At 40.7% G+C, this 25,574-nt stretch overlaps 1 protein-coding gene across 1 annotated transcript in view; it reads left to right on the top strand.

The window, feature by feature from the left end:
• Positions 1-1,805: 1,805 nt before the first annotated feature.
• ZNHIT6 (zinc finger HIT-type containing 6) overlaps positions 1,806-25,574 on the top strand; it is a 32,414-nt gene continuing 8,645 nt past the window's right edge. The window contains exons 1-8 of the mRNA XM_064147935.1: positions 1,806-2,032; positions 3,773-3,838; positions 3,928-4,034; positions 4,120-4,205; positions 5,491-5,594; positions 11,575-11,643; positions 12,400-12,480; positions 12,985-13,065. Of these exons, the coding sequence (XP_064004005.1) occupies positions 1,965-2,032; positions 3,773-3,838; positions 3,928-4,034; positions 4,120-4,205; positions 5,491-5,594; positions 11,575-11,643; positions 12,400-12,480; positions 12,985-13,065 (662 nt within the window). The 5' untranslated portion in view covers positions 1,806-1,964. The remainder of the gene's footprint in view (positions 2,033-3,772; positions 3,839-3,927; positions 4,035-4,119; positions 4,206-5,490; positions 5,595-11,574; positions 11,644-12,399; positions 12,481-12,984; positions 13,066-25,574) is intronic.

The raw sequence follows: 25,574 nt of genomic DNA, 5'->3' as shown, positions 1-25,574 counted from the left end.
TCCGTTTGGCTTTTACTGGTTTGTTTTGTATTTTATACCCTCGGGAAGCATAGGTACTAGGTGGCAATGCTGTTTTTTTCCAAGGGGAAACACACAGGCTTTGTGCCATGGAATACTGCAAGCGACACAGTGCTGACCTTTACAAGGTAATGTACATCTCTCCTGGGTGAACACAGCCTGCTCACAAACCTCTCTCTCCCCTCACAGACCGGAGGGAAATTAACACGGGGGGAGGGAACCCAAACCTCTGAGTTGAGATAAAGAGTTGGCTTAAAGAGTTTTACTGGGAATAAGACAGTGCACAATTACCTTGGTTTGCTTGCAGAGAAGCACAGCAAAATGCAGAAGCAGAAGCCAGTGACCTTCCTGCACGCCCCAACCAAGCCAAAACGCCCAGCACCTCAAAAAACAGAAACCAGAAGCATCAACTGGAACAGGAAGCCTCTCCCGTTACAATCTGAACTTTAAGCCAAATGATACTTTGTTCCAGCCAGCACTTTTCATCTTGAAGCTGGCATGGTGGCAGCATGATACTGAATATCAACAGCAGATTGAGCTCAACCCATGTCACATTTTATATTGAAGCACCAGTTGTATTCCCTTTGAGAAAAATTCATGAAGCAGGATTACAGAGTATTGATAATGGAGAAAATGCCTCACTTTTTGCATTTGCAAGATTATTACACTGGCAGTATCACTGGTTCCTAGTTTTGCTGTACAGCTGATGGATTTTTCTCATTAAGACTTAAATGCTTTAGAATATTTTCTGCCTCATGTATGTTTTTATTAGTCTCACCATCCTATTTCTGGATACTCTTCATAGCCTGTATTTATGACTGAAATTAGCATGTCACAGAAACTACTTAATTTCCAAAGGTAAAGAGCTTTAAGTTTTATAACTTGGGCTGCCCAGGGAGGTGGTGGAGGCACCATCCCTGGAGGTGTTCAAGAAAAGACTGGATGAGGCACTTAGTGCCATGGTCTAGTTGACTGGATAGGGCTGGGTGATAGGTTGGCCTGGATGATCTTGGAGGTCTCTTCCAACCTGGCTGATTCTATGATAAGGTCGCACAGGTGTAAGCAATGCATTTCTGTGGCCAAGGTAAAAGTGCACATCCCACACAATGAACTTGCACAGCACAGCACTGGCAGATAGTAGTGTACCATGTTCCTTGAGTTGGCAGTAGCCAGAAACATTTGGCTGAATGCATCCCCTTGGGCAGTCTATTTTTTGTGTGTGGTGCAGTGTGTGTGTTTTGGAGGGGTTCTTGCAGGCAGACATCTTCTGAAAACACTCCCAGCTACTGTACCGGTTTGTTCCATCATGTTGACAGGTACCTGTACTCTTCCATTTTTATTGTTTTTATGTTTTCTGAGGTGGTCATCTACTGTCAGAGAATTGTCGGGGTTGGAAAGGACTTCAGAGATCATCGACTTCCACCCCCCTGCTATGGGCAGAGGCACCTCACACTAGATCAGGTTACTCTTTGTTACCCTGACCTAGATTACAAGAGCCTTTTGTCTTAGAATCATAGAATCAAGCAGGTTGGAAGAGACCTCCAAGATCATCCAGGCCAACCTAGCACCCAGCCTTAGCCAGTCAACTAGACCATGGCACTAAGTGCCTCAGCCAGGCTTTGCTTGAAGACCTCCAGGGACGGTGCCTCCACCACCTCCCTGGGCAGTCAGATTCCTTTATCCCCTTTCACTGTTAAAAATCCGTTACAAGCCCTGGTAAGTAGGGCTTCGGAGCAGCCAGCGCCGAAGCGATAAAGCCTGACGGCTACAGCCTGTTCTCAGTGCTGCAGAGCCGCCGGGCTCGGGCCCTTTTCTCTGCTGCCGTCCCCTGAGACCGCTGCCAGCCGCAGACCGCCAGGCGGCGCCGCCGCTGGGGAAAGGCCGCGGTCGGGCCCGCCCCGGCCAGGCCCAGCGAGCAGCGCGTGGGGAGGCGGCGCCGCGCAGCCATGGCGGAGCAGGGCGTCCCCGAGAGTCCTCGGCCACCGGCGGGCGGGCGGAAGATGTCCCTGCAGAGGTATGGGCAAGGACAGGCTGCGCGCCCTCGGCTCTGGCCGCCGAGCCGCACGGCCGGCTGTGCTTCGGGAACGCTCGGGGCCGCCTACGAGAAGGGCTGTGCCGGCCTCTTCTCACGTAGCTCGGGGGTGCCTCAGGGCCTCATGCCGAGCAGGCCTGCTGCTGGCGGAGCCTGCGCCCCCACTCCCGAGGGCCCTAGGGAACGCAAGTACAGGCGGTGCGGTGCATCGGTGCCTTCCTCCCTCAGTTCCCGCGCCTTCTCGTTTCTCCTCTGCCCGGGAGGGAGAGGCCTTTTCTGCGGTGGGCGTTACCGCTCCGGGCCGGGGCGGTTCCGTTTTCTTACGAGTGAGGAGGCTGCTCTGGGCATGGGGCAGGTTATGTTCCAGGGCAGCGTCTGTGGAGCCTGCGCGCAGGTGAAGCGTGGCAAAGATTTCATTCTAACGTCGCCCAAGTGTGCATTGGCACTGTGGAGATAGTAGAGGGAAAAGAAAATTGTTCGGAGTAATTTGGTGAGAGGCCTCGAGCGCAGCCCTACGAGGAGAGGCTGAGGGAGCTGGGATTGGTTAGCCTGGAGAAGAGGAGGCTCAGGGCTGACCTTATTGCTGTCTACAACTACCTGAGGGGTGGTTGTGGCCAGGAGGAGGTTGCTCTCTTCTCTCAGGTGGCCAGCTCCAGAACGAGAGGACACAGCCTCAAGCTGCGCCGGGGGAAATTTAGGCTTGAGGTGAGGAGAAAGTTCTTCACTGAGAGAGTCATTGGACACTGGAATAGGCTGCCCGGGGAGGTGGTGGAGTCGTCGTCCCTGGGGCTGTTCAAGGCAAGGTTGGACGTCCCTCACGCCTTGAGCTCTGTGGTAAAGGGTTGGACTTGATGATCTGTGAAGTCTCTTCCAACCTTGGTGATACTGTGATACTGTTTGCAGTGTATGAAAGGCTTTTTTTTCCTGCTCTATAATACTTTGCGCTGCCAATATACAGACACCCTCTCATCGGCAGGCAGGACTGTCTGCTGAGCTTAGCCTTCACCACTCCACTGTCAGCTAATGGCAGGCGTGAGGTGGGGAGAGGAAGGAAACTATTTTGAGGCTTACGTATTTTCTCTAGTAGTTGAAAGTGGTGGGTTTGTGTCATTCTTGGAAAATTACTGGTGTTAATTTTATGCATAAAGCTTACACATTGTGCTTGAGAGGTTCCCTGACCCTGGGGAAAAAAGCCTTGACAAAAGCCAAAAGCTTCACTGATGATATTGCCATGATTTTTCCGTTTCATTTTTAAAATGTGATGCAGTGTTCAAGTTTAAATGTGAATCCTCAACATGTATTTTCCTTCTGCCTAAAACTGGGAACGTTATCAGCCAGCATGGTATGATGCACATTGCAGGTGATGTAAATGGATAAAAGCACAGATACAACCCAACCACACAGCATGAACTGATACAGCCTTTCTATGCTTCCAACTTTGTAGTTAGTATGAAGATTTTAGCTTTCTTTCAAGCATCTGCCTTGTGTTTTAATATAGGTAAGAGTTATAGGTAAAGAGATATTTGCCATAGTTTATGTTTTGTCTGCCACCTTAACTAATTCAGAGTATTTGTATTTTATCATTCTTCTTTCAAAGTTCATGTGGCTTTTTCTGAAAATGTCAGTTCATGGTGGTGTGCCAGGTTGTTGAGCAGGCATTTTCCAAGGCAAATAAGGCAGAAAGATGTTGCTTTATTAATAGGTACTTTTTATTTCTTTCAGATGTGAAACATGTAGCAAAGAGGAAGCTAAGTACAGATGTCCACGATGCATGAAGTACTCATGCAGGTATCTGTTATCTGAATGAAGCTGTTCTGGTTTTCTAACCCACTTGTGCTGAGCATGCCACATTAACGGTTTTCTTGTTGTCATTTCAGTCTGTTGTGTGTAAAGAAGCATAAGCTTCTGCAGAGCTGTAATGGAATCAGAGATAAAACAGCGTTTGTCTCTGTAAATGAATTTACTGACTTGAACCTTCTGAGTGGTAAGAGTATTCCTTGTGCTTTTTAAAATGAATTGTTTTTACAGGGTTAGCACCACATTGTTTCTTGTTCTTTTTTAACTTTCAGATTACCGTTTCCTGGAAGACGTCGGAAGGACAGCTGATGCTGCTGCTCGACATCCTATTGTGCATAGCCCATCAACAAAAAAACTTGTAAGTTTTCAGTTAGCAGCTTGGACTCTCAGGGATAGGGTTGACTATGTGAATTCCTACTGGGGCAGTGACAGTCCAGATTTCTCATCTGGTACCTCTTTTATGAGGGTATGAATGACTCAGAATTTTCAAGTCAGAAATCAAAAGAAATCTCCAGGTTTATATAATAGTAGTATTGGTGGCTGTGCCCAGTTGCTTAGAAGAGCAGATTACTAGCAGTGTACATTTTTTAAATTAAAGCATGACTACTCATGCTGTTTGGTGATAGCTGTGTGTTAAGACAGCTTGAATCTTTTCACCTCCACAACAGCTTTGAATTTTTAAGTACAAAATTCCCAGGTAAACAATGGCTTTATTAATTACTTAAAAATTATTACATACTTCCTCACACCGAATGAATGCAGCTAAAGCTCTATGAAGAATAAATTGAAGCAACAATGCCATAAAATGCAGCCTTCTAAAGGTGAGAGGGTACTTTTCTTGAAACTCCCCTTGTTCCAGGAAAGCATTAATGAGGTGGCAAACGTACATGGCATTTCCTGAAATTCTTACAGTGATAGACTGCAAAGACCAAGATGAAGAAGAAAAAACAAATGTGCTGCAAAGTACTTTGACTTGTTGATATGTCACAGAAAGGCATCAAGACCATATTGTTTTCCAGTCTTATGAGGATATCTTTAAATACAGCACTGAACTCAGCTTATGCTGGTGACAGTAAATTCAGAAGCTTTCAGGCTGAAGTCATGCTCTGTGTGCACTTAGCACCATGATGTCTTGAAAACATGCACTGAAGATGATGAGATGCTACGTAGGTAGCAGTTCTTAAGGTGTGGTAGAAGGCATGTTTACAGGGCTATAAGCGCAGTGCTACCTTCAAATAAGAATTTGTCACTGTCTGAGGTGGTCCATGCAAATCCTTTTGCTAGTGGGGTTGTAGCCAAAAAAATCAGATCCATGAGTGACATTACACCCACAATGGCAGTCAGTGACTTTCACGGTAAAGAACTTTACCGTGAGGTCATTGGTATGTTGCATATTTATCATTAAAAAATGTTTATTAAGGAAAATGGTTAATAAGGAAAAAATCACTTGAAAATATATAGATAGTTTCTAGGCTTACTTTGTCAACTTCTCTGTTCATGATGTTTTTCCAAAAACTAAAAAAAAATACATCACTAAACGTGGCCTTTTCTATACTTTTCTTGTAATTCCTGTAAGCTTTATTAGTTGATTTTGCATTTTGAACATATTATTCAAATTATTTCTTTTTTAATTATTTTGCTAGCTATATTACTTGAGAAACAGAGCTCGGAAGTGTAATATTGACCTGAGAACGCTGCCTGTCGGGTTTACAAAGAGGAGAGAAAATTCGACCACTTACAATGACACGTGAGTCTTTATTTGGTTGCATTCAGTGTTTTGCTTTCACTGGAGATGACATCTGGATTCATAACAATATGCTGGCTTCTAAAATCTGTTGGATGCACGATTCTTACAAAAGCTGTCTAGATTTAACATTTCACACTGCACATTTTCATTTTTTAGGCTCTAGTTTAGCAGCTTATGGAATTCATGGTTTATTTTGAAAAATACAAATATTAAGTAACAGGAGGAAGAAACAGTGCTGTTGTGGTTTTGTGTATTTTAATTAACACTGAATTTTGTTGCTGAAAACAAGAAAAAGGAAACACTTCTTCAAGTGTTTATAACAGAGTCGGATTATTGTAGAATGATTGCAAAAATCCTTCTGAAAAGGGTGACTTCAGTCTGAAGAGGTGCTTCCAATAGGATTATCTCTGTTGCATGCTCTGTTAGGAGGATGTGTACTATGCTAGATGATATGGGTGCTTGATACAGCATATCTTAGACAAGTGCAGACAGACAGATAAGAATTCAGGAAAAAGACCTTTAAGTGTTCTTTCCTTTATCCACTCTGCATTTTCTCTGACACCCAGAGTTTGTATTTTAAAGTATCTTCACAGGAAATGGGTCTAGAGTTCAACTTGATGCTCTACTGGGAGCAAGTATACATGCTTTCTGAGCCTCTCACAGTACTCACCGGTGCCAGATACCCCTGATGACTCTTCCAATTGCTTTTGTTATAATTTCAGTTTTGGATGCAAGTTCTGTTTTCAGGATGCATTTTTCCTTCAACTCTCTAAGAGGTACAAGCCATGCTTATGGCTGGGGGGGCTGGAACTAGATGATCTTTGAGGTCTCTTCTAATTTAAACCATTCTATGATTCTGTGATGTCTGGCAGGGCACTGGCAAATGTCTGGACACTGACCACTGACTAACCACCAGGTGTCTCTCTATGACAAAGTAACAACCTACAATTTCTTCTGAGGCAAAAGCATAGTTTTTTGGGTTTGCAGGTCTTAATTTTTAGCAGAACATAAGGCATAAAAGAGGTTTAACCTTTTAAAGTTATGTATTTTTTACTGGTTCTGCTAGAGTGGAAAGAAAGGAAATCTGGCATGCTTTCTTCTCTCCATTCACATTTATACATCACAGAGACTCTTCCTTCAGAATACACCAAGTAGTGGCCCTAAACCTTCCAGATGTTACTCATATTAGTTATGTCACTGACTTTCTTTTCTCTAGCAATATGCTCAAACTTTTACAGATATATTCTGCTAATCTCATGCTATTGAAGTATCTCAGGGTTATAACTGAGTTTAAATTTTCTAGGGAATTTCCTTAATATTGTGGTCAAAACAACATAAACACTCTTAAGAGTACAGGGTAAAGAGTAGCCTTTAAGAGCAAGAGCAAGTCCAGAAATCCTGGGGAGAATGCAATCAGTGGCTAAGAAAAGGGCAGAAAGACAAGAAGAGCACAGATATGGGGAGGTTTGATGCTGTTGGGAAGATGCTGGTTATGGTACAATGATTTGCTGACAAAAACTTGCCCTCATATATCACGTTTTTTAATATATTTTTCTCTATAAAGCCTTTTTTGGGTGCATACTGAAGTAGTGCTTGCATTGAGAGCAAATTAAGATTTGAGATTTCACTTTGATGCTTATCACATACTTTATGTTGTTTAGCAGAAGTAGATTTAAAAAATTAAAGGAAGGGTAAAGGAAGGTCTTTTACTGGAAGATAGATACGGAAATATTTCACAAGCTGTTTGGGAGAATGATTATTCTTTCTTTGGGAAAGGTGTGGAGAATGTGACCGAATTAGAATTTGTGCTGAGGCAGCAACTAGGAAACTCAGTAGGTCAAAAGGGAAGAGGGGAGGGAGCTTGCAACTCCATGGCTGGAGATAGTGACAGTGATGAGGCGCTGAAATGGAACAGTGCAGCTCCTACAGCTCTGCAGTCCGTGCTGTCCTGCTCTGACCTTCCCTGCTGTTTGTGCTGTCACAGGCATCTTTTTCCAGCTTCCTTCCAGCACTGTTCATAGCACCTCCCAGGCAAAATCCTTCTTACCTCTCCTCTCCGGCAAGGGGAGCCAGAGTGCTACAAGTCTCCCTCACTGGTAGAAGGCATGTCTGCAGCTTGACAGCATCTGATCAGGCAATATATGTGGGAGAAGAAGGAATCCTTTTCATTGTCTGTCTTTGATTCTGAGAATAATGTAGAGATTTGGGATTAGCATCAATTAAGAGATTATTAGTGTTGCAGGAAGCTACTGTGAGTTTTACCTGAAAGGCCTACAATGGCAACTCTAATCCTTAGCTAAGTAGAGATAATTAAATGCTGCTGATCTTGAAAGTTTACTAGAGAGTTATGGGAGCTGGGTTTGGGACTAATATTGTACTGTTGGAGCTGTTAAACCTGAACGTAGTTGTTCCTCAGTACATTGTTCTGCTTGCTTCCTGGGCCCCACCAGATTAAGTGCTACTCAGAAGCAGTCAGAGAGCAGGATGTTCGTGCACTTCAGTAAAGCAGGAGCTCTTCAGAACATATCTGTGTGAAGACAAGTACTGACCAATTTCTGTACCTGAAATACTTCATTCTCATGTTGAACTCCATTATAATTTTGTTTATTTATAGAAAATCAAGAGGATAGTAGTTTTATTCTTTAAAGATTGCTACAGTTTAGGTTACTTGGCCTTTAATTTACACAAGACTCTGAATTGAAGCCTAACGTTTTATTACAGCACGTGGTTAGTAACATCTCCTGCTGTTGGGAGGCCTCTTGTTAGAGTGCCACACGTGTTACAAAGGAAGCACGCTTCAGTTCTTCATTGATTGTCTTGTTGTTTACTGTAACCAGGAAACATCCTAGTAGAAATATTCCAGTTTTGCTGTTTATACGTCAAATCCAGGAATTAGCTTGATGAAGTTTCAAGGAAACAGAGACTTCCTGTTTTGTGTGCTCATGTTAGAAGTGCAACAAAGTCAATTTGGCACTAGGAGCACAGTTTGGAGAGGAGTGGGAGGAATGAAATCATCATACCTCTTTGTTATCTTAATGTAGATGTTAATGTTTTTTAATCCAGAAGAGAATCTAGTCACTTATTTGGGCTGAATCTTCATTGCTTATGAAAGTCGCGAAAGGCGTTATTATCCAGAGGTGTAACTACTGAATGCCCAGTGTTTTAATTAAACTTAACTGCATTAGATGAGAGTACTGCATGCTGTCAAAGGATAGCTGATCCTTCATTCAAATTCTTTGTGTCCTTTTTATCTCTTCTTCATCAAAACAACATAGACATGGAATACTGCAGTATTTGCACTTTCATAGAATCATAGAATCAACCAAGTTGGAGGAAACCTCCAGGATCATCCAGTCAAACCTCTTACCCAGCCCTATCCAGTCTACTAGACCATGGCACTAAGTGCCTCAGCCAGTCTTTGCTTGAACACCTCCAGGGAGAGCAACTCCACCACCTCCCTAGGCAGCCCATTCCAATGGCAAGTCACTCTCTCTGGGATGAACTTCCTCCTAACATCCAGCCTAGACCTCCCCTGGCACAACTTGAGAATGTGTCCCCTTGTTCTGTTGCTGGTTGCCTGGCAGAAGACACCAACCCCCACCTGGCTACAGCCTCCCTTCAGGCAATGAGGTCACCCTTGAGCCTCCCCTTCTCCAGGCTAAACAACCCCAGCTCCCTCAGCCTCTCCTCACAGGGCTGTGTTCCAGGCTCCTCACCAGCTTTGTCACCCTTCTCTGGACCTGTTCCAGTATCAACATCTCTCTTGAATTGAGGAGCCCAGAACTGGACACAGTACTCAAGGTGTGGCCTGACCAATGTTGAGTACAGGGGAAGAATAACCTGCCTTGTCCTACTGGCCACACTGTTCCTGATACAGGCCAGGATCTTTGATGTAAGATGTCCCATGTGCTTTTTTTTTTTAACCATTGTGAGAGTATTATTTGCTAAACAGCAATGAAGTCATCAGTGTGTCACTGCCTTTGACGTGCTGGCACTAAAGTACTTCTGCAGTACCTTAACATGTGAAGGATCTGGAATTTTGTGTCTATATATGTATATATATATATAATGTTACATATATATGCACACACGCTGCAGTCTAGGCAAAACTGACTGTTCAGAGGAGACCTAGGTAAGGAAATTAAGGTTTACAAGATATTTCATGAGTGTCTTAAGAAATACACGTTGGACACTACTGAAAATCTGCCAGGTCACTTAACAGTTACATCCAAGTTGCAGAATCTTTTGTAGGTGTGACTGTCTTTTCCCAGCAGTTGTACTGCTGTCACCTGCAGTACTTGGAGCAGCTTCCTGGCTACTGCATCACCTGTGAAATACAGTGAGAGTTTTTGCAGTTGTCCTGAGAGCTAGCTGGAGGTAACAGATGCTTTGTGTATACTGTTGCTGTCTTTGTAGCATCAGACATAGGAATCTTTCAGTTGTTGCTGTGAAATTTTTTTAGCTCATACACCTGTAGTTCTGTGAAAACTGCAGCTAGTTATAGAAGATAATTATTTGAAATCTTAGGAGAAATGGAAAGGAGACAAAGGAGGCAGTCATTTTGCTTTTTAATAGGAGTAGTTGCTACACAGCCTGTGCAGTTCTGAACACAATTTGCAACTACATCTCTGCAGGGGAAGAGATGCCTTACTGCTCTTTTCCCCTCTAGTCTGTTTCCATGCTTCTGAAGAAGCCAAAATAGGATATGAAGCCAAGCAATACAAGGATGAGCTATGATGCTTTTACTGACATCAGTCATGTACTTGTGCCTCATCCAGATCTCTGCCATTTGGTAGTTTTATAGTCAGTGCCACGGTATTCCAGAAAACTGTGGGGTGGCGTTCCATGGCAGCCGAGCAGTATGGAACACTTCATGTGCTGAGCTGTTGCTCAACTGCGGATGACTTACTCAATTAAGCAATTTCATTTTAAAAATGAACATAGTACATGTCAGTTGTGTTTGAAGGAAATACTACCCCAGTGAGCCATAATGGAAAATGAAGTCAGTGAGATCTGGAGCCAGGATATCTAATTTTAATCAGAACTTGTTGTGAAGCAGCTTTGATAGAATCTAGAGTTGACATCAAGTTCTCTAGCTGGGCAGAGATCAGTGATGGTGAGGGAGGCTATGCCAGTTCTAAGCTCCTTTTTTCCTTGCATTCTTCTACCCTGTTCTTAATCTGTCTTACCTCTTTCTGCTTGCTTTTTACTTCATGCAAGACTACTTTGAAGAGAAATGGAGTGATTAACTGCAGTTTTGGTATTAGTGTACTGAAAAAAGAATCAACATTTCTGTCGTTTCAAAGTGAAACATTTTGATAAGAAACAATGTTTAACTTCGATGCTTCAAATCCCTGATTTGTAGCTCTTCCTCTACACTGTTCTGTAGACTTCCTTCCATGTGCTAGGAAGGGGGAGGGAGGGTGAAAGTCTGAAAAGAACCCTCTTAAGCCGATTTTTACAGCTGCAGTGATGAGCCTAGTCTGCCTCAGCGTGCCCGCAGGGAAGTGCTCTTGCATGTGCAATTAGAATATTCTGTGTGATGACCATTTCTGCTGACACATAAAGAGCATTCCTAGCTGGTAGCAGATAGCTATAAGTATTTCTGTAACGTTTCTTTTGCAAGTGCCTGTTTTGGAGACAGCCCTCAAGACTACATACATGTTTCTGTGACCTGTATCATGATTTGTCCTTTTCATCTTGGGAGAGGAAGATGTGCAGTACTCCCATTGCTCTGGCTCTCTTGATTTAGAAATCTAAGAGAAAGAAAGGCTCTATCTCAATAAAGGTTGGTCACTTAGAGTAGATAAACATGGCCTGATTGGAAAAATTGTGGAAGATGGTGAGTTAAATGAAAAAAATACTAGAAAATCTCAGTTGGTAACATGTAACTATATAGGCTGTGGGTTACTGAGCTTTATCAGGGTTAAAACAAGCAGTAGTTACTGACTAACGCTAAAAATATGCATTTCTTTTTCAGGGAGAAAAAGTTCTACTGGCATTTGAAGCTTGTGTTTCCTCACTGTCATGCTGAATACATTTTAAAAAGGTAAAAAAATTGTCTGCTGAAGTCAAACTGCAAAATATTTTAATCAGTTCTTACCTGTTTCTTTTACACAAAGTAGATTGAAAGATTACTTTTAGTCTTCATTACAAAGGCATTTAAATTGAAAATATACTAGAAATTGTGTAGTGCTTTCCTCTTTGAAAGCTATCAGACTTCTCAAATCAAGCAGAATGGTTAATTGCTAGTCCTTTTCTCAATGTAAACAAGGGCAGCTTGTATACTCACAGTAGTGATACCCTGTACACCTGACATATCCTGTTCTTACACAGCATATGTTTGCCATCTCTCCTCCCTGGAACATTGGAACTGACCTTCATATAAGATGAAATAGGTTTACGTTGTAGGAAAACCCACAGGCACACTTTGCAAAGGCAAAAAAACAACAAGCCCTTTTTGACAAATGTTTCTCCTTTTTTCCTAGCCTGAAGGAAGATGAGAAGCATGCCCTTGTCTGCTTCTAAGACTGTAGGAACAGCATGTTTCTGGTGCAGAATTAGAAACTAGAGATACACATCTGTTTATTCCTTGTATATGTCAGAGACGTTCCAGTGCTGAAACTGAGATAAAGCTGTCAATTATCTATGCTATATTGATAGACATTTGTGATCCTTCCAAAAACTACTCAGTTGTGCCACTGTAGTGTGCAAATACACATCTTCCTCCAACTGTGTTAATAATAGATTTTTGTGTACATGATGAACTGTGTCTTACATACATGATTTTTATCTTTGATGAAAGGGTGCCTGATGATAAAGCACTTGCTGATATCCTTAAGCCGTACATTGATCCAGTGGAGTCAGATCCTGTAATTTGTCAAAGGTGTGTATGGAACAACTTTTCTACTTTGTTCATTTGTTAAAAGAAGGGAACAGTTCTGAATAAGTGGCTTAGACTAGTGGCTTTTTCAGCATGAGGAGCTGAGTTCCCAGTCAGCAATACATCTTTAATTCCTGTGATGAAAACCATCCTAACCAACCAGCTAACCCTGGAGTAGAGCCACCAACTTTGAACTGGGAAAAGATTAAGAAACTGACTTGTGGTGTAAAGATCAAATAAAGCAACTGTAATTCTAAAAATGTAACCATAATTAACCTCAGTGGTGGTGACAGTGAACCCTTTATTCAGAGTAATCAGAAAAACATACTAGTCATTATAGCTCTCATTTATAGGAAATACTTAGTATGTGGCAAATTACTGTCTTTATGAATAAATACATTCTTCTGGCTGTTGACATGCAAAAGTTGCTCATCTCTCACAGAGGATAGGAAGAAAGTAATTGTACATCATGAATTCTTCATCTCTATTGTGTATTCTTTCTTTCAGATTAAAAATGTATACAATGTCTCCTCAGTCAGATGTACAAATACTAATGAAAATAGAAAACAGGAGACAAAACTCTGTCAGGTAAGATGATTCTTCAGTTTGTGTGCTTATTAATTTAAACCACCAAAGTAATATGCTGGGTGTTTTTATTCTTTCATATGGGGATCACATAAACTCATGGATTGAAGTGAGTAATTACCAGACATCTTAAAAAATAATCAACAACGTTGTTATTTCTTTGTCTTGTAATATGTCAACACTGAAATTTCTGTGCAATTACTGAGTAGGAAATTTCAGCAGACTTGTCCTTGGACAACTTAAGAAGCTAGGGCACTTTACAGCTACACTGGTGGAACAGTGAGTGTACCTGTACCTAAGCTGCTTCAGTAGCAAGCCATGCAAAGGTAACAGCTGCAGTAAAGATAGGTTTGTGTTAAAATGTAAAATCACTGTATTGACCAGTAGAAACAGAGACAACCATTCCCTTCTGCGAATTCCTCTGTGGATATCTTAATCTGCCCAAGAGAGCTGAGGTGATAGTTGAGGTGAGGTGTCTTTTTAAATCATTGCAGTGGAAGCTCTGTGCTTACCAATATCCAGTCACTGCATTTGAAGTAACTTTCAAAGTTACTCGTGCATCGCTCTTCATGTTACCATATTTCGGCTGGGCTTTTAAGCCTCCAGAATTGCAACTTGTGCAGAGTTGTTTTCTTCATTTCCAGAACAAACAGTAATCTTGAACTTCAAAACTAAGCTTTAAAGAAATACATTTATTTTGGTGTAAATGCTATTTTGAACACTCCACCCTGTTGTCTGCGCTACTGAAAGGGTTATCTATCAGCTTAATATCATAGCTTATTGTGGTTGACAAGTGATTCCTGCTTAGGGTTCTGAAAGTGCATTCTTTTCTTCAAATGTAACAAATGTAAATAACATGCTTCTCTAAAGCATGATATATTATTTCTAAGGGGAAAAAGGTCTATTAAAGAATTTCAGTTCTAACTGAGCTTCCTGTTTGTGCTCTATTTTTTCGCAGCGCTAGTCAAAAATGTAACATAGTTTGAAATTCAAGGCCAAAGTCTTTCTTCTTTTTCTTTTTGCAGTCATTACTTGCAACATACTTTTAACATTTGCCATCAAAATTGCTGGCTATAAACCTGTTTGGTTTTAGTGAAATTGAAGATTACAAAGTTGTGGTTCTTATAGGTCAAAAGAAGACATGAAAGGCCAAAATTGAATTAGAGTTCAAACTGGCCACTATTATTACAGCTAACAAGAAGGGCTTTTAAAAGTATGTTACTAGCAAGAGAAGGTCTAAAGAAAGCAGCAGGCTGATACTTGTTGAAGATAGTATTGGTCAGGCAGTTGGACTAGATGATTGTTGTATGTCCTTTCCAACTGAAATAATCAAGCCCATTCTATTCCTGACCCTTGGTAAAGGAATGTGGTTGGAAATCCCAGGTGAAGATTGTCCAAGTAACTAAGACCTACTGGTGCTCTCTGCCTCCACCAGTAGGGATTAAACAGATATTTACACAGATTTCTGAAAGACAGATGTCTGAACTGATTTCCATTTAGTTCAAGAATAACCAAATTCTGGGTGTTTAAAGAAGAAATTTAGCAATGCTGGTGGTGTGAGCTGCCCTGGAAAGTTTACTGCAGAAGCACCTGTTGATAGATGAACTCTGCTCAGTTCCTGTCTTTCTGCATTTCCCAGTACTCCAAGAGGGACCGTTCAGCACAGGCACATTAGCCATGCACATTGTATGTGCTGTTGCACCAAAGAAGCCCTTTTAGAGTTCAATTCTAGGAAATGAGATCAGAAACGATTTCCCATTAAAAAAAAATTTTAGCAGACTTCTCTGCTAATCTGTTAGCAGAGCAGGTTCCCAGCATCTGTCCCCTTCTCTAGTAACGAAAACTGAAAATGCTTTCAGCATGTTACTACTGTATGTCTTCTTTCAGTACAAGATTGGGAAGGTGGTATTCAGGGAACAATCTTGTTGAGTTGTTTGTATTTTAAAATAAAGGAATTCATGTACTGGTGGTTTTTTTCTGTGGTATTTTAGTGCTTGGTTTTTCATATTTCTGTTTTTACAAAAGAAGGAAAAATTGCTTTTGTAATAGCAAGTAATCTTTTGAGGTATACTATGAGTTGCCTGGAAGCTTTGGGAAACAAGCTGGTTTAATATGCAAGTGGGCTTGTCTCAATGGTCATCTGTTTCTTCTGTAACTTAACCATTTTCCCCCTCTGAAATCCTTCCTTAACTCACCAGTTTTTTGAGAGGGAACTCCTTTCAGGAAGTTAAATTCAATTAATGTAAATAACCTTAAGTCCCATCTATATTCCCAGAATCAGCTCGTTGGTCACAGTAATTGGTATTTATTGCACCTACTGAATGTGAAGTTAAAAGAACTGTAGAAAGTTAAAATAGATAAGTGTTTTGACTGGAGAAAATGCAGTTCCTCACTTGGAAATTATGTGAATCTGTTCATATGAGTTGTTGGAGCAAGCCCAGCTGTGGCAGTGCAGAAGGGTCAAGGAAGCGGCATATAGAAAGAAAATTCCTCTTCCGAAAGGAAAGAACAAAGTTTGTTTGAAATGATAGCACTGCTGTGTCAGCAGAAAAGCATCTTCTGTCGACCCAAGCTGTGTTTCTGCCAGCAGGTGCTCTCAGCACAGTTATGCCAGCGTGGTTGTTGTGACAAAGGCTTTATGAGGGAATTTAATATTTTATTCTAGATGCATTACAGTTAAGTAAAAGAGAATTTAAGTTTATTTCTTCTCCTTTGGCTTCCCCCCACTTAAATTAATTCAAGATATATGACTCTCATTCTACAAATCAATACCTGCAATTGCAGTGGAAGTACTCGTGATTGAAATGGGACCAGCTTCCTGCTTGGTGATGTTCAGCCTGGAACAAAACCTGAGTGCAGACAGTGCTGTCATGTTTCTTTATCCACATTTCTTTAACAGTGGGGAGCTGTTAACTACTGGCTGGTGTAGCCTTAAGTGCCACTGTCAGCTCAGAGTAATTTCTCATCCTGCACTACTTTATTCTGCATGGTTTTGGGCTGTATGTTCTTGTATGACAAAATCCTCTTCCGTCCTTCTGTGGGCAGACTGGAGGAGTAGGATTGGTGTAGTCCACTAATAAATAGAATCTACATGAATGTTGTGTTATTCAAAACTTCCCCTGTGCCCACCAAAAGAAATTCCTTCTCCACAAACACTAGATAATAGAAAGGCTGTAAATATATGTTGCTGAGTAGAATGTTGATTTTAGGTTTAGCAGAACCTTCTGAAAAAAATACATTTCATAGTTACATATTATTGAGGAAGTGCAATGGTGTTTCAGAGAACATCTAAGCAGGATTATTATGGGTTATAAAATGTTAGTCTTCTGTTTTAAGATAAGTATGTTACAGAAGGATTTTAGTATTTCCTGCAATTGTTTATAAAACAGGAGTTTGTGGTTTCAATCTGACTATTTTCTGTGTTTCACAGCAAATGGCTTTATTAGTTTGAAGGCCCTTCGCAGAATGCTTTAAATTTTTTGGGTTTTCTTTTTTTTCCCTCCAGAAATATAAATTAGTCATGTAGTACAGTCTTCTGCTTCCTCACAGGAGTTCTGTAGAACTTAAGAAAGCAACTGGACGAATCAAATGGTGTGCAGACATCATGGACAGCTGCCAAACAATATGGTGCTTGCTTCTTCCTAAGTGTCTTTTATAATTGGTGGTGACTGGTCCTAGAGAACTGTGTGATAAGCTCTTATTTTTGTTTTCTGTAAAACCAGCTTATCAGAACTGCTATGTTACTCTAAGTAACATCAAGCATGATCTCTCCTCCTGTCCTCTCATAGAATCATGGAATCAGCCAGGTTGGAAGAGACCTCCAAGATTATCCAGTCTAACCTAGCACCCAGCCCTGTCCAGTCAACTAGACCATGGCACTAAGTGCCTCATCCAGTCTTTCCTTGAACACCTCCAGGGATGGCAACTCCACCACCTCCCTGGGCAGCCCATTCCAATGGCAAATCACTCTCTCCTTCCTACCTGTCACCTAGTGCTGTGTAACACTGTAACTGTTACACCACTTGGTCTTCTTATTAAGTGCACTTACTCTTTAAGGAAACTTACAAAGGAAGGTTTGAGAAAACCAGCATTACACAACGCTCTTTCTACTTTAAAACCTTGGTTTGGAAAAAATCTGCATTCAGATGGGTTTTAATAGTTTTCCGTTTGGTGGTGCTTGCCTCTGTCACCTGTTATGCAATATTTAGATGGTGGTTGGTGTCCATTCTCTCCTCGGCTGTACCTATTCCAAGAAAGGTTTAACTGCTGCCTCTTGGATGATTTTTACAGTCTACATTCTTTTATAAAGTAGTCTTTTCTTTCTTCGGGATAAATTAGTGTCCTGACTGTCTTCAGTCCCTTATTTGGGATGCCTTGAAAGTGACTTCATATGGTAAGAGTATTGCTTTTTCCACTAGGGAAAGATCCAACTGCAAAATTATACCATCTGGTTTGGGAAATATACCTTCTTATTTTCCTCGTTGGGAAACAAAACCAAACCAAAACAAAAGAACAAACAACAAAAAATCAGAAATATAATTCTTAAATCCATCAGACCTTTGACACTTGTTATAAGTAAGTTAATGGTCAGACTTGGGTTTTTTATTGACTACAGATATGCAATGAAAAAATTAATTACTCTTAAGATGATCCTGTTTCTAGAAGAGAAATGGCTGCAACAGACTTGGTTTACAGTAGATACTTTAAGTGACAATAAATTAAAGAAATCTTGATGAGACTTCAGTAATATCCTGCATGAATCTAGCTTAGAGAGTTGCCTATCCTTAATCACATGCATTTACTTGAATGGAATTAAAAAACAATGCTTTCTTAAACATCAGCGTTAGGTCTATGTGTAGATATCTTTTTTGCTTGTTAGTATATTCAAAATGGCACATGAACATTGTTGTAGAAGACTTTGGGATTTGAAGGTATCATTAGGCACTGATAGAGTATTTATCTGCTTTTAAAATATAATCTGGTTGGATTTACCATTTTTGTAAAGCCCACTGCCTTCAGTAGACTATATCTTTAAAGGAGCTGTAGTACAGAGCAGTATGAGACTGTATCCTGTAGCTTTTCTTTTGTAAAACTGCCCCTCATACAGGGATGGGTATAGAATCATTTGTAGCTTTGGGGTTTTATATCGGTAGCACTGATGCAGTTCATGCTTCATTTACTCAGAAAGCAAAAAATATCAAAAGCATTTTTGTACCAGTTCCAATATCAAGGGGCTTCTTACTCTCTGTGGTGACATTGGCTGCTGCACATGAGAATACTGGCATGTTTGCCACTTAATTCTTGTGGACCACAGGGAAGAAAATCTGCTAGACTAGTATCAGGGGTTCTTTTCTGCTAAATGCCATTGCTTTATGGTGGTGAACACTTACTTAGCTTTAACTGATCCAGTGCAGTTGCTTCCCAGAAAGCTGGATGATGTTAGTAATTTTGGAGCACTTCCCTGTCTCAAGATCAGATGGCAGAAATGAGAGTTATTTCCTTGGATGACTGAGTTCTGTGTTCAAAGAGACTTTTCTTTTGTAGTCTATTGTTTATAAATAACTGAGCGTTAGATCACATTAGTAGGTCGCAGTAATCACAATAATAGATTTAAGAAGACAAATAAGTTTTTTGCTTTGGCATGTGCAAATATGCCAACAGACTTTTAGGAACTCACATTGGAATGTAAAGATTAATATAAAGGAACCAAATCTTTTTAAGTGCTGCATTTATATTGAGTTACCTATTTTCCTGTTATTAAAAGTGTCTGTTAGACACTCATTTTATCTGATTTTATTATCAAAAATGTATATTTAAATATATGTTGCAGATAGTATCAAACACTGTTTGTGTTATCCTTAATTTTTCATATCCTCTTCTTAGGGCACTTCCCTCAGCATTATCATTTGTGAATAGCTTCACATAAAACTAGCAGAGCTAATAGTCTGCTTTTTGCATAACTCCAGTTGCTTTTAAAATGTCACTGCTCTTAGTGTGGTTCTTTTTGTCATCGTATTACAATCTCATTTCAAAAATACTACTTCACCTAGCAAAACAAAATGTACTAGAATTGGCACATTTCGAGCATTGTTTCCTCCTCTGTGTTTTCTGCAAATGTTGAACAGTGTGAGGTGGTTAATTTAAGGTTCTCTAGTCTTATTTAGGAAGCAATTTCTTTTCACATTTCTGTTTATGATTATGTGGTATACGTGAGGCAGGAATTAAGGATACAAATTCCTGCCTGAACTGCTGGCCTTGGCATGAGTTGGAACAGATCCCAAGCTGGCTTTAACCTATGCCAGCAGAAGATTGACAGTAGAATTCATTACTCCTCTCTAGCTCACAGCAGCTGGCACAAAACCAGCTCTGTCAGCTTTACAAAAGCAGGGAGTTAGCTTACAATAGTAATTCTTCACTGCACAACTGTAGTCAGGCTCTGTCGACTTTGTACTGTTCAGGGGGAAGTAGAACTTGGTCTGTAGTCTGTTTCTTAAACATAACGCTTCTGTGTGTTAATACTTGGTACTGTTTTTTTTCCCAGAGGGTTGTTTTTTGTTTGGGGAGAGGGGATAGTTGTTAAAACTTCTGCTTTTCATACTGAATACTTCATTATGTTCTCTTATAGGTCATTTCAGGCTTTCTAGTTACTGTTGCTGCAGCCATTTTGGCATCGTTTTTCACATGCTCCCTCTTTATCCAAACATCAGTCTGTCTTCTGAGCAGAGTGGTGCAGAGCAACAAATGTCAGGATCTACACCTTTAACTGTAAAAAATAGTCATTTTTTTCTTCCAATTGGCTTACATTTTTCCTTGAAGTCCTGTACTGCGTAACACAGGAAACTTGTCATTGCTGAATATAAAATGTGTGATCTGAATCTGTAGCCCACACAGCTAAATGTTTATGATGCCTGACTACAATTAATTGACCTTTCAAATTATTTTTGGGATGGTTCCAAAAAAAAAACCCAAAAAATCAGAATTTGTTCATTTTACTATCTTGAGCAATCATTCATTTTGTTTCTTGAAAGGGATTCCTTTATGAACCAGTAGGCGCCTGTTTTCTAAAATAACAATCCAGCATTTTGTAACCCATGCTGAATTCTTTTGGATGAACTGTTTTATAATTAATGGTATTGCATTAGGGTTTCTGGAGTGTCCCAGCTAGAGAGTTGCTGCCTGAGACCTCTATTGCACAAAGATTTATTTCAAATTATAGCCTCTGTTCCAACATTTTGCTGTCCATATTGCAGCAAGTTCAATCCAGACCACTTACAAAGGAGCAATATGTGAATTAGTAAAGAGGTGGAAGATGAGACAACAATACAAGTGTTAGTGTGGCCTTTGGCCTGTAGTTTGTCCTGTTAAGTCCTCTAGTGGTGTTCTGTAACCACAGAGGTAGAATCACAGAATTAAGCAGGTTGGGAAAGACCTCTAGGATCATCAAGTCCGACCTATCACCTAACCTTTCTAATTAACTAAACCTTGACACTAAGTGCCTCATTCAGCCTCCTTTGAAATGCCTCCAGGGATGGTGACTCCACCACCTCCTTGGGCAGCCCATTCCAATGGCAATCACTCTTTCTGTGAAGAAATTCTTCCTAATGTCCAGCCTAAACCTGCCCTGGTGCTGTTTGAGTCTATGTCCTCTTGTTCTGTCACTCTGTACCTGGGAGAAGAGACCACCCCCATCCTGGCTACAGCCTCCTTTCACATAGTTGTAGAGAGCAATAAGGTCTGCCCTGAGCCTCCTCTTCTCCAGGCTGAACAGCTCCAGCTCCATCAGCTGCTCCTCATAGTGCTTGTGCTCCAGTCCTCTCACCAGCCTTGTTGTCTTTCTCTGGACATGTTCAAGTACCTCAACATCTTTCTTAAACTGAGGAGTCCAGAACTGGACACAGTACTCAAGGTGTGGCCTAACCAGTGCCAAGTACAAGGGCAGAATGACTTCCCTGATCCTGCTGGTCACACTATTCCTGATACAGGCCAGGATGCCATTGGCCTTCTTGGCCTCCTGGGCAAGAACTGAAGGCCTACAAATCCTCTATGCTTGCAAAGAAGGTGGGCAGAGCCCAAATAATGAAAAATGAAACTGCACTGTAGCTTCTTTTCTGCATCATAGGTGGTCTTGGAGCATGGGAGCAGTGCACTCACCTTATGCACAGGCAGATTTTCTTTCCTCTCTCTGAGTAGATGTACACGTAGGGACAGCTGTTTCAAGAACAAAACTTGCAGTTTGCTTCAGTCCACCATTTCTACTAGGGAGCAGAGAGGAACATGCCTGTACTATGTACATATATTCTACAATGTAACATATCCATAGCATGGAAAATACCTTCATGGAAGCTTGTGCATTGTATAGTATGCAGGTATAAGGCAGACTTGAAGGGAAATTGGTAGGCCATGAAGTCCAAGTTTGAGGTTGAGAACACTCTGCTGAATAACCCAGTGACTCTTGGTGGGGGTAAAAATGAGCTGTCAAATAGAAATAGTGTTCAAACTGTCCAATTCCAGTGTAGCGAGGTGTTGTGAGGTATTTCAAGGGGTTTCATTCAACTATCAGGGTTGATGTTTTTCTGAAGGAAAAATAATTTGCTGCTTCTTTCTTGAAAAGAAAAAGTCACACAGAGATACTGACTTAAAGTTAGCTGAGTTTCTCAGTTTTAGGGGTCAGGCAGAATGGGAGGTTGGAGTAAGAGGCTGCTAGAAGCAAAGAGGCCATCTCATTGCAGGCAGCTGAAGCACTAAAGTGAACTTGGAAGCTGTAGCACTATGAAACATATCAGTGTAGCCATTAGCATTTTCACCAGGGCAGAGTAGCAGAAAACCTTTTCATGTTCCAGTCAGGAAGGAGAAAACCCGTTACATCCTCCAGATGCTGCCAAAGGGGAATCCCTCTCTTTTTTTCTTGTTCTTGACGAAAATGAGCTAGGGCTGATTGTTTCAACCTTGCCAAGAAAGCAATTGATCTTCCTGCTTGTTTGCCAAGAAAATAATTTGCTTTCTTTATTGTATAGCTTTTCCTTTTCGTTGTAAAGCATTAGTAACCCCTTAGTGGAAAGTTTATGGCACTGTGATTCACATGCAAATAAGTATAGATCTGTGGATATGTGTCCACCATTTAGTAGAGTGTTGGAAGTATTTAGGCTATCTCCATATGACCTAATATGGAAATTAGAATTTGCTGCCTGGAGATCAGACATTACAGTGTTGATTCTTCCTGTTCCTGACATGGAAGCTCATTATATTAATCAGAGTGTAGTAAGAAATGTATTGCTTATTTACAAGGACTCATCAGTTTTGTATTTCTTATTAGTTTGTCAGTGCACTGCTTACTTAGGTTAATTCATTAAATGAGATTTGACTTAGCAGTTTTCTGAATTTAATTGATTAAGAGTTTTTCATTTCATCCTTTGGTGTTCCAAGGTACACCACTCCTCTCTAAAATCATTTACAGTAATGTTTCTTGAGGCTGTGTAACGGACACTGTAATTAAAGCAGACTTACAACACTCTTTTTCTCCATACAATCATAGAATCAACCAGGTTGGAAGAGACCTCCAAGATCATCCTGTCCAACCTAGCACCCAGCCTTATCCAGTCAACTAGACCATGGCACTAAGTGCCTCATCCAGGCTTTTCTGGAACACCTCCAGGGGCAGTGTCTCCACCACCTCCATGGGCAGCTCATTCCAATGCCAATCACTCTCTCTGTGAAGAACTTCCTCCTAACATCCAGCCTATACTTCCCCCAGCACAACTTGAGACTGTGTCCCCTTGTTCTGTTGCTGGCTGTGTCCCTTTTTTCTGTTGCTGGTTGTCTGGCAGAAGAGACCAACCTCCACCTGGCTACAGACTCCCTTCAGGTAGTTGTAGATAGCAATGAGGTCTGCCCTAAGCATCCTCTTCTGCAAGCTAAACAACCCCAGCTCCCTCAGCCTCTCCTCATAGGATTTGTGTTCCAGACCTTTCACCAGCTTTGTTGTCCTTCTCTGGACACATTCCAGCACCTCAACATCTCTCTTGAATTGAGGAGCCCAGAACTGGACACAGTACTCAAGGGGTGGCCTGACCAGTGCTGAGTACAGGGGAAGAATAACCTCTCTTGTCCTACTGGCCACACTGTTCCTGATGCAGGCCAGGATGCCATTGGCTCTCTTGGCCACCTGGGCACTCTGCTGGCTCATCTTCAGCCTATTATCCACCAGTACCCCCAGGTCCCTTTCTTCCTGGCTGCTCTCCAGCCACTCTGTCCCCAGCCTGTAGTGCTGCTTGGGGTTGTTGTGGCCAAAGTGCAGAACCCTGCAGGACATGATCACATCAGTATTCGTTAACTGTACAAGTTACATATTTTGACTTTTATGTTGCACTTAAATTATAACATCTTTACTTGCTAGCAGATTTTATTACTTCTTTCAGTATGTCATAAGAGATGGGAGAGTATTTACTTTCTTGAAATTCAATATAATTTCTATATTCTTTGAACCAAATTTTACCAAGTACAAGAAACTGAAATTCGCTGGTTTTACATTTTCCTTCGGTTTTGTCTGAGAAATTCCATAACAAAAACATGCAGAGTGATTTTTACTTCACTTATTCTTCAGATGATTACTATGCATCCTGAATCCATTTACCATATCACTCTTAATACTCAATCCACTAAATTGTTGCAAAAGATGCCTTATCTGCTTTATAGCTTTTACTCTCAAATGATGCAAGTTTCCGTGATTTGTGTTAAATACTTTTTACTGTGTTTTTTCTCTCTGTATAATTGCCTTATTCTCAAGAGATTCAAACATGGACAGCCTTTGTGCTTCTACAGCAACATACATGTAGTCTTATTTATCTCTGATTTCCATTAATGTTTTGATACATTTTGTTGGGTAAAAGTGCACAAACCTGGACATCTATTATTGTGCCAAATAATACAGGTGACAGTTGTTTCCGTACTGTCTTCACTTGAGTATTACCTTTTTTTCTTCCCCCTTCTATGATGTTTTAACTCCCTGAAGTCTGTTTGTAAGAAGAGCGGTTTTTGTGAGAGGCTTGGGTTGGTTTTTTTTATATGTGTTTTTGGTTGAGTTTTTTTAATCCAGGAGTTCATAGATTTCCCTAGTGGAAGTGCCTCTTATGGCCCATAAAAGAGGAGACTGTAGATTGTTCTGGCTTCACTTACTACAGTCTTTGTTTGGAGATGATATAAGGTCCAGATATGGCAGGTAAAAGGAACAGCTTCATGATTTGTTATTTGAAAGTGCCTTTGTGTAATCTGGATGTGTAGGTATAATTAGGAGATGCTGATAATATAGCAGATGCTGGTAATGTCTGAGATGCTTTACTGATATGTTAGCAACTTTTCCCCTGATGCTTTTGTAGTTATACCCTAGGAATTTTGGCCTAACTGGTTGATAAGAGGAAATTTCTCATCTAAGTTCCTTCTTTTCAGAAAAGGACATGAGTGATGAAAGTGTTACTTCAGATAGGAATCTGACTTGAAAAGGAATTGATCAGACATCTGGTCTGTATTGGTATAGGTCGTGCTATGCAGGTATCAATAGTATGGAAGAGAAGTTAGTGAGCATGCGTTAAGGCAAATTATGGAGATCCTAGACCAGGAGAAAAACCACAGACCAAGAGCTGAAGGAGCAACTAGCATGTTTTGAAATATCTGTGTAAAATGCAGTTAATTTTTTTTCATGTTAAAATATGAATTTGAACTTTGTTTCTGTGCCCTTCTTTGAAAGAGGGTACAGAGTAGTCTTTCATATTGTTCAGCTGTTGATAAGAATTAGTTATAAAGGAAGTGTTAAGGCATTTCCTTTTTTTGTTTCTAAGCCCTTTGCTTTAGTTCACTCATTGAATTTTCTAGTTATTTTTCACATATATTGACTAACAAAACTGTGTTCTTGATTTTGGAATGTCAGAATCCTAGTGACAAGGTTAAACACCAAAATTTTGCATTATTTCAATGCATTGTGTTTACTTTCTGCCATATAACTTTCATACCTAACTCAAGCATGCATTTCACTACTTCCATGTTCACCAAATCATAACCACACGAAGAGGTTATTCATCAGTTAGGAATGAAAGTCCATCTGTTAGTTATTATCTTTGCTGTGCAGCAGTGCTTCAGAATGAATGCTTGGGTGAGGCTTTAAATGCCATACCCAGTTTTTGCTCCCTTCTAGGCAGATGCAGATACCTAGAAAATGCTACACTTTTGTTTGGGAAAAAAATAGTCTTTGCTTCTCCCATAAGTTAGCAGAAGTTTGATTGTGGATTTTTAGGACTAGGCCCAACATAGATAGCATGACTTATTGTATCTGAGTTATGCCAAGTAAATACCTCAGTGTTTCCACTGAGTTCTAGGAAGAAAATCATCTTTGTTTAAAATATGCACAAAGCTTTAGTTGATCTCTCACAGGAAAATTGGGGATGTCATTATACAAATATGCATTTTAGTAGTATTTACAGTTCTTTAGATAGCTACAACTTTTTTGTTCTCTTTTCAGTGTC

This window comes from Pogoniulus pusillus, chromosome 8 (assembly GCF_015220805.1).
Source record: "Pogoniulus pusillus isolate bPogPus1 chromosome 8, bPogPus1.pri, whole genome shotgun sequence".
In the NCBI taxonomy this organism is placed as follows: Eukaryota; Metazoa; Chordata; class Aves; order Piciformes; family Lybiidae; genus Pogoniulus; species Pogoniulus pusillus.
The sequence above is the reverse complement of the archived record's forward strand: the minus strand, read 5'-3'. Positions and strand labels throughout refer to the sequence as shown.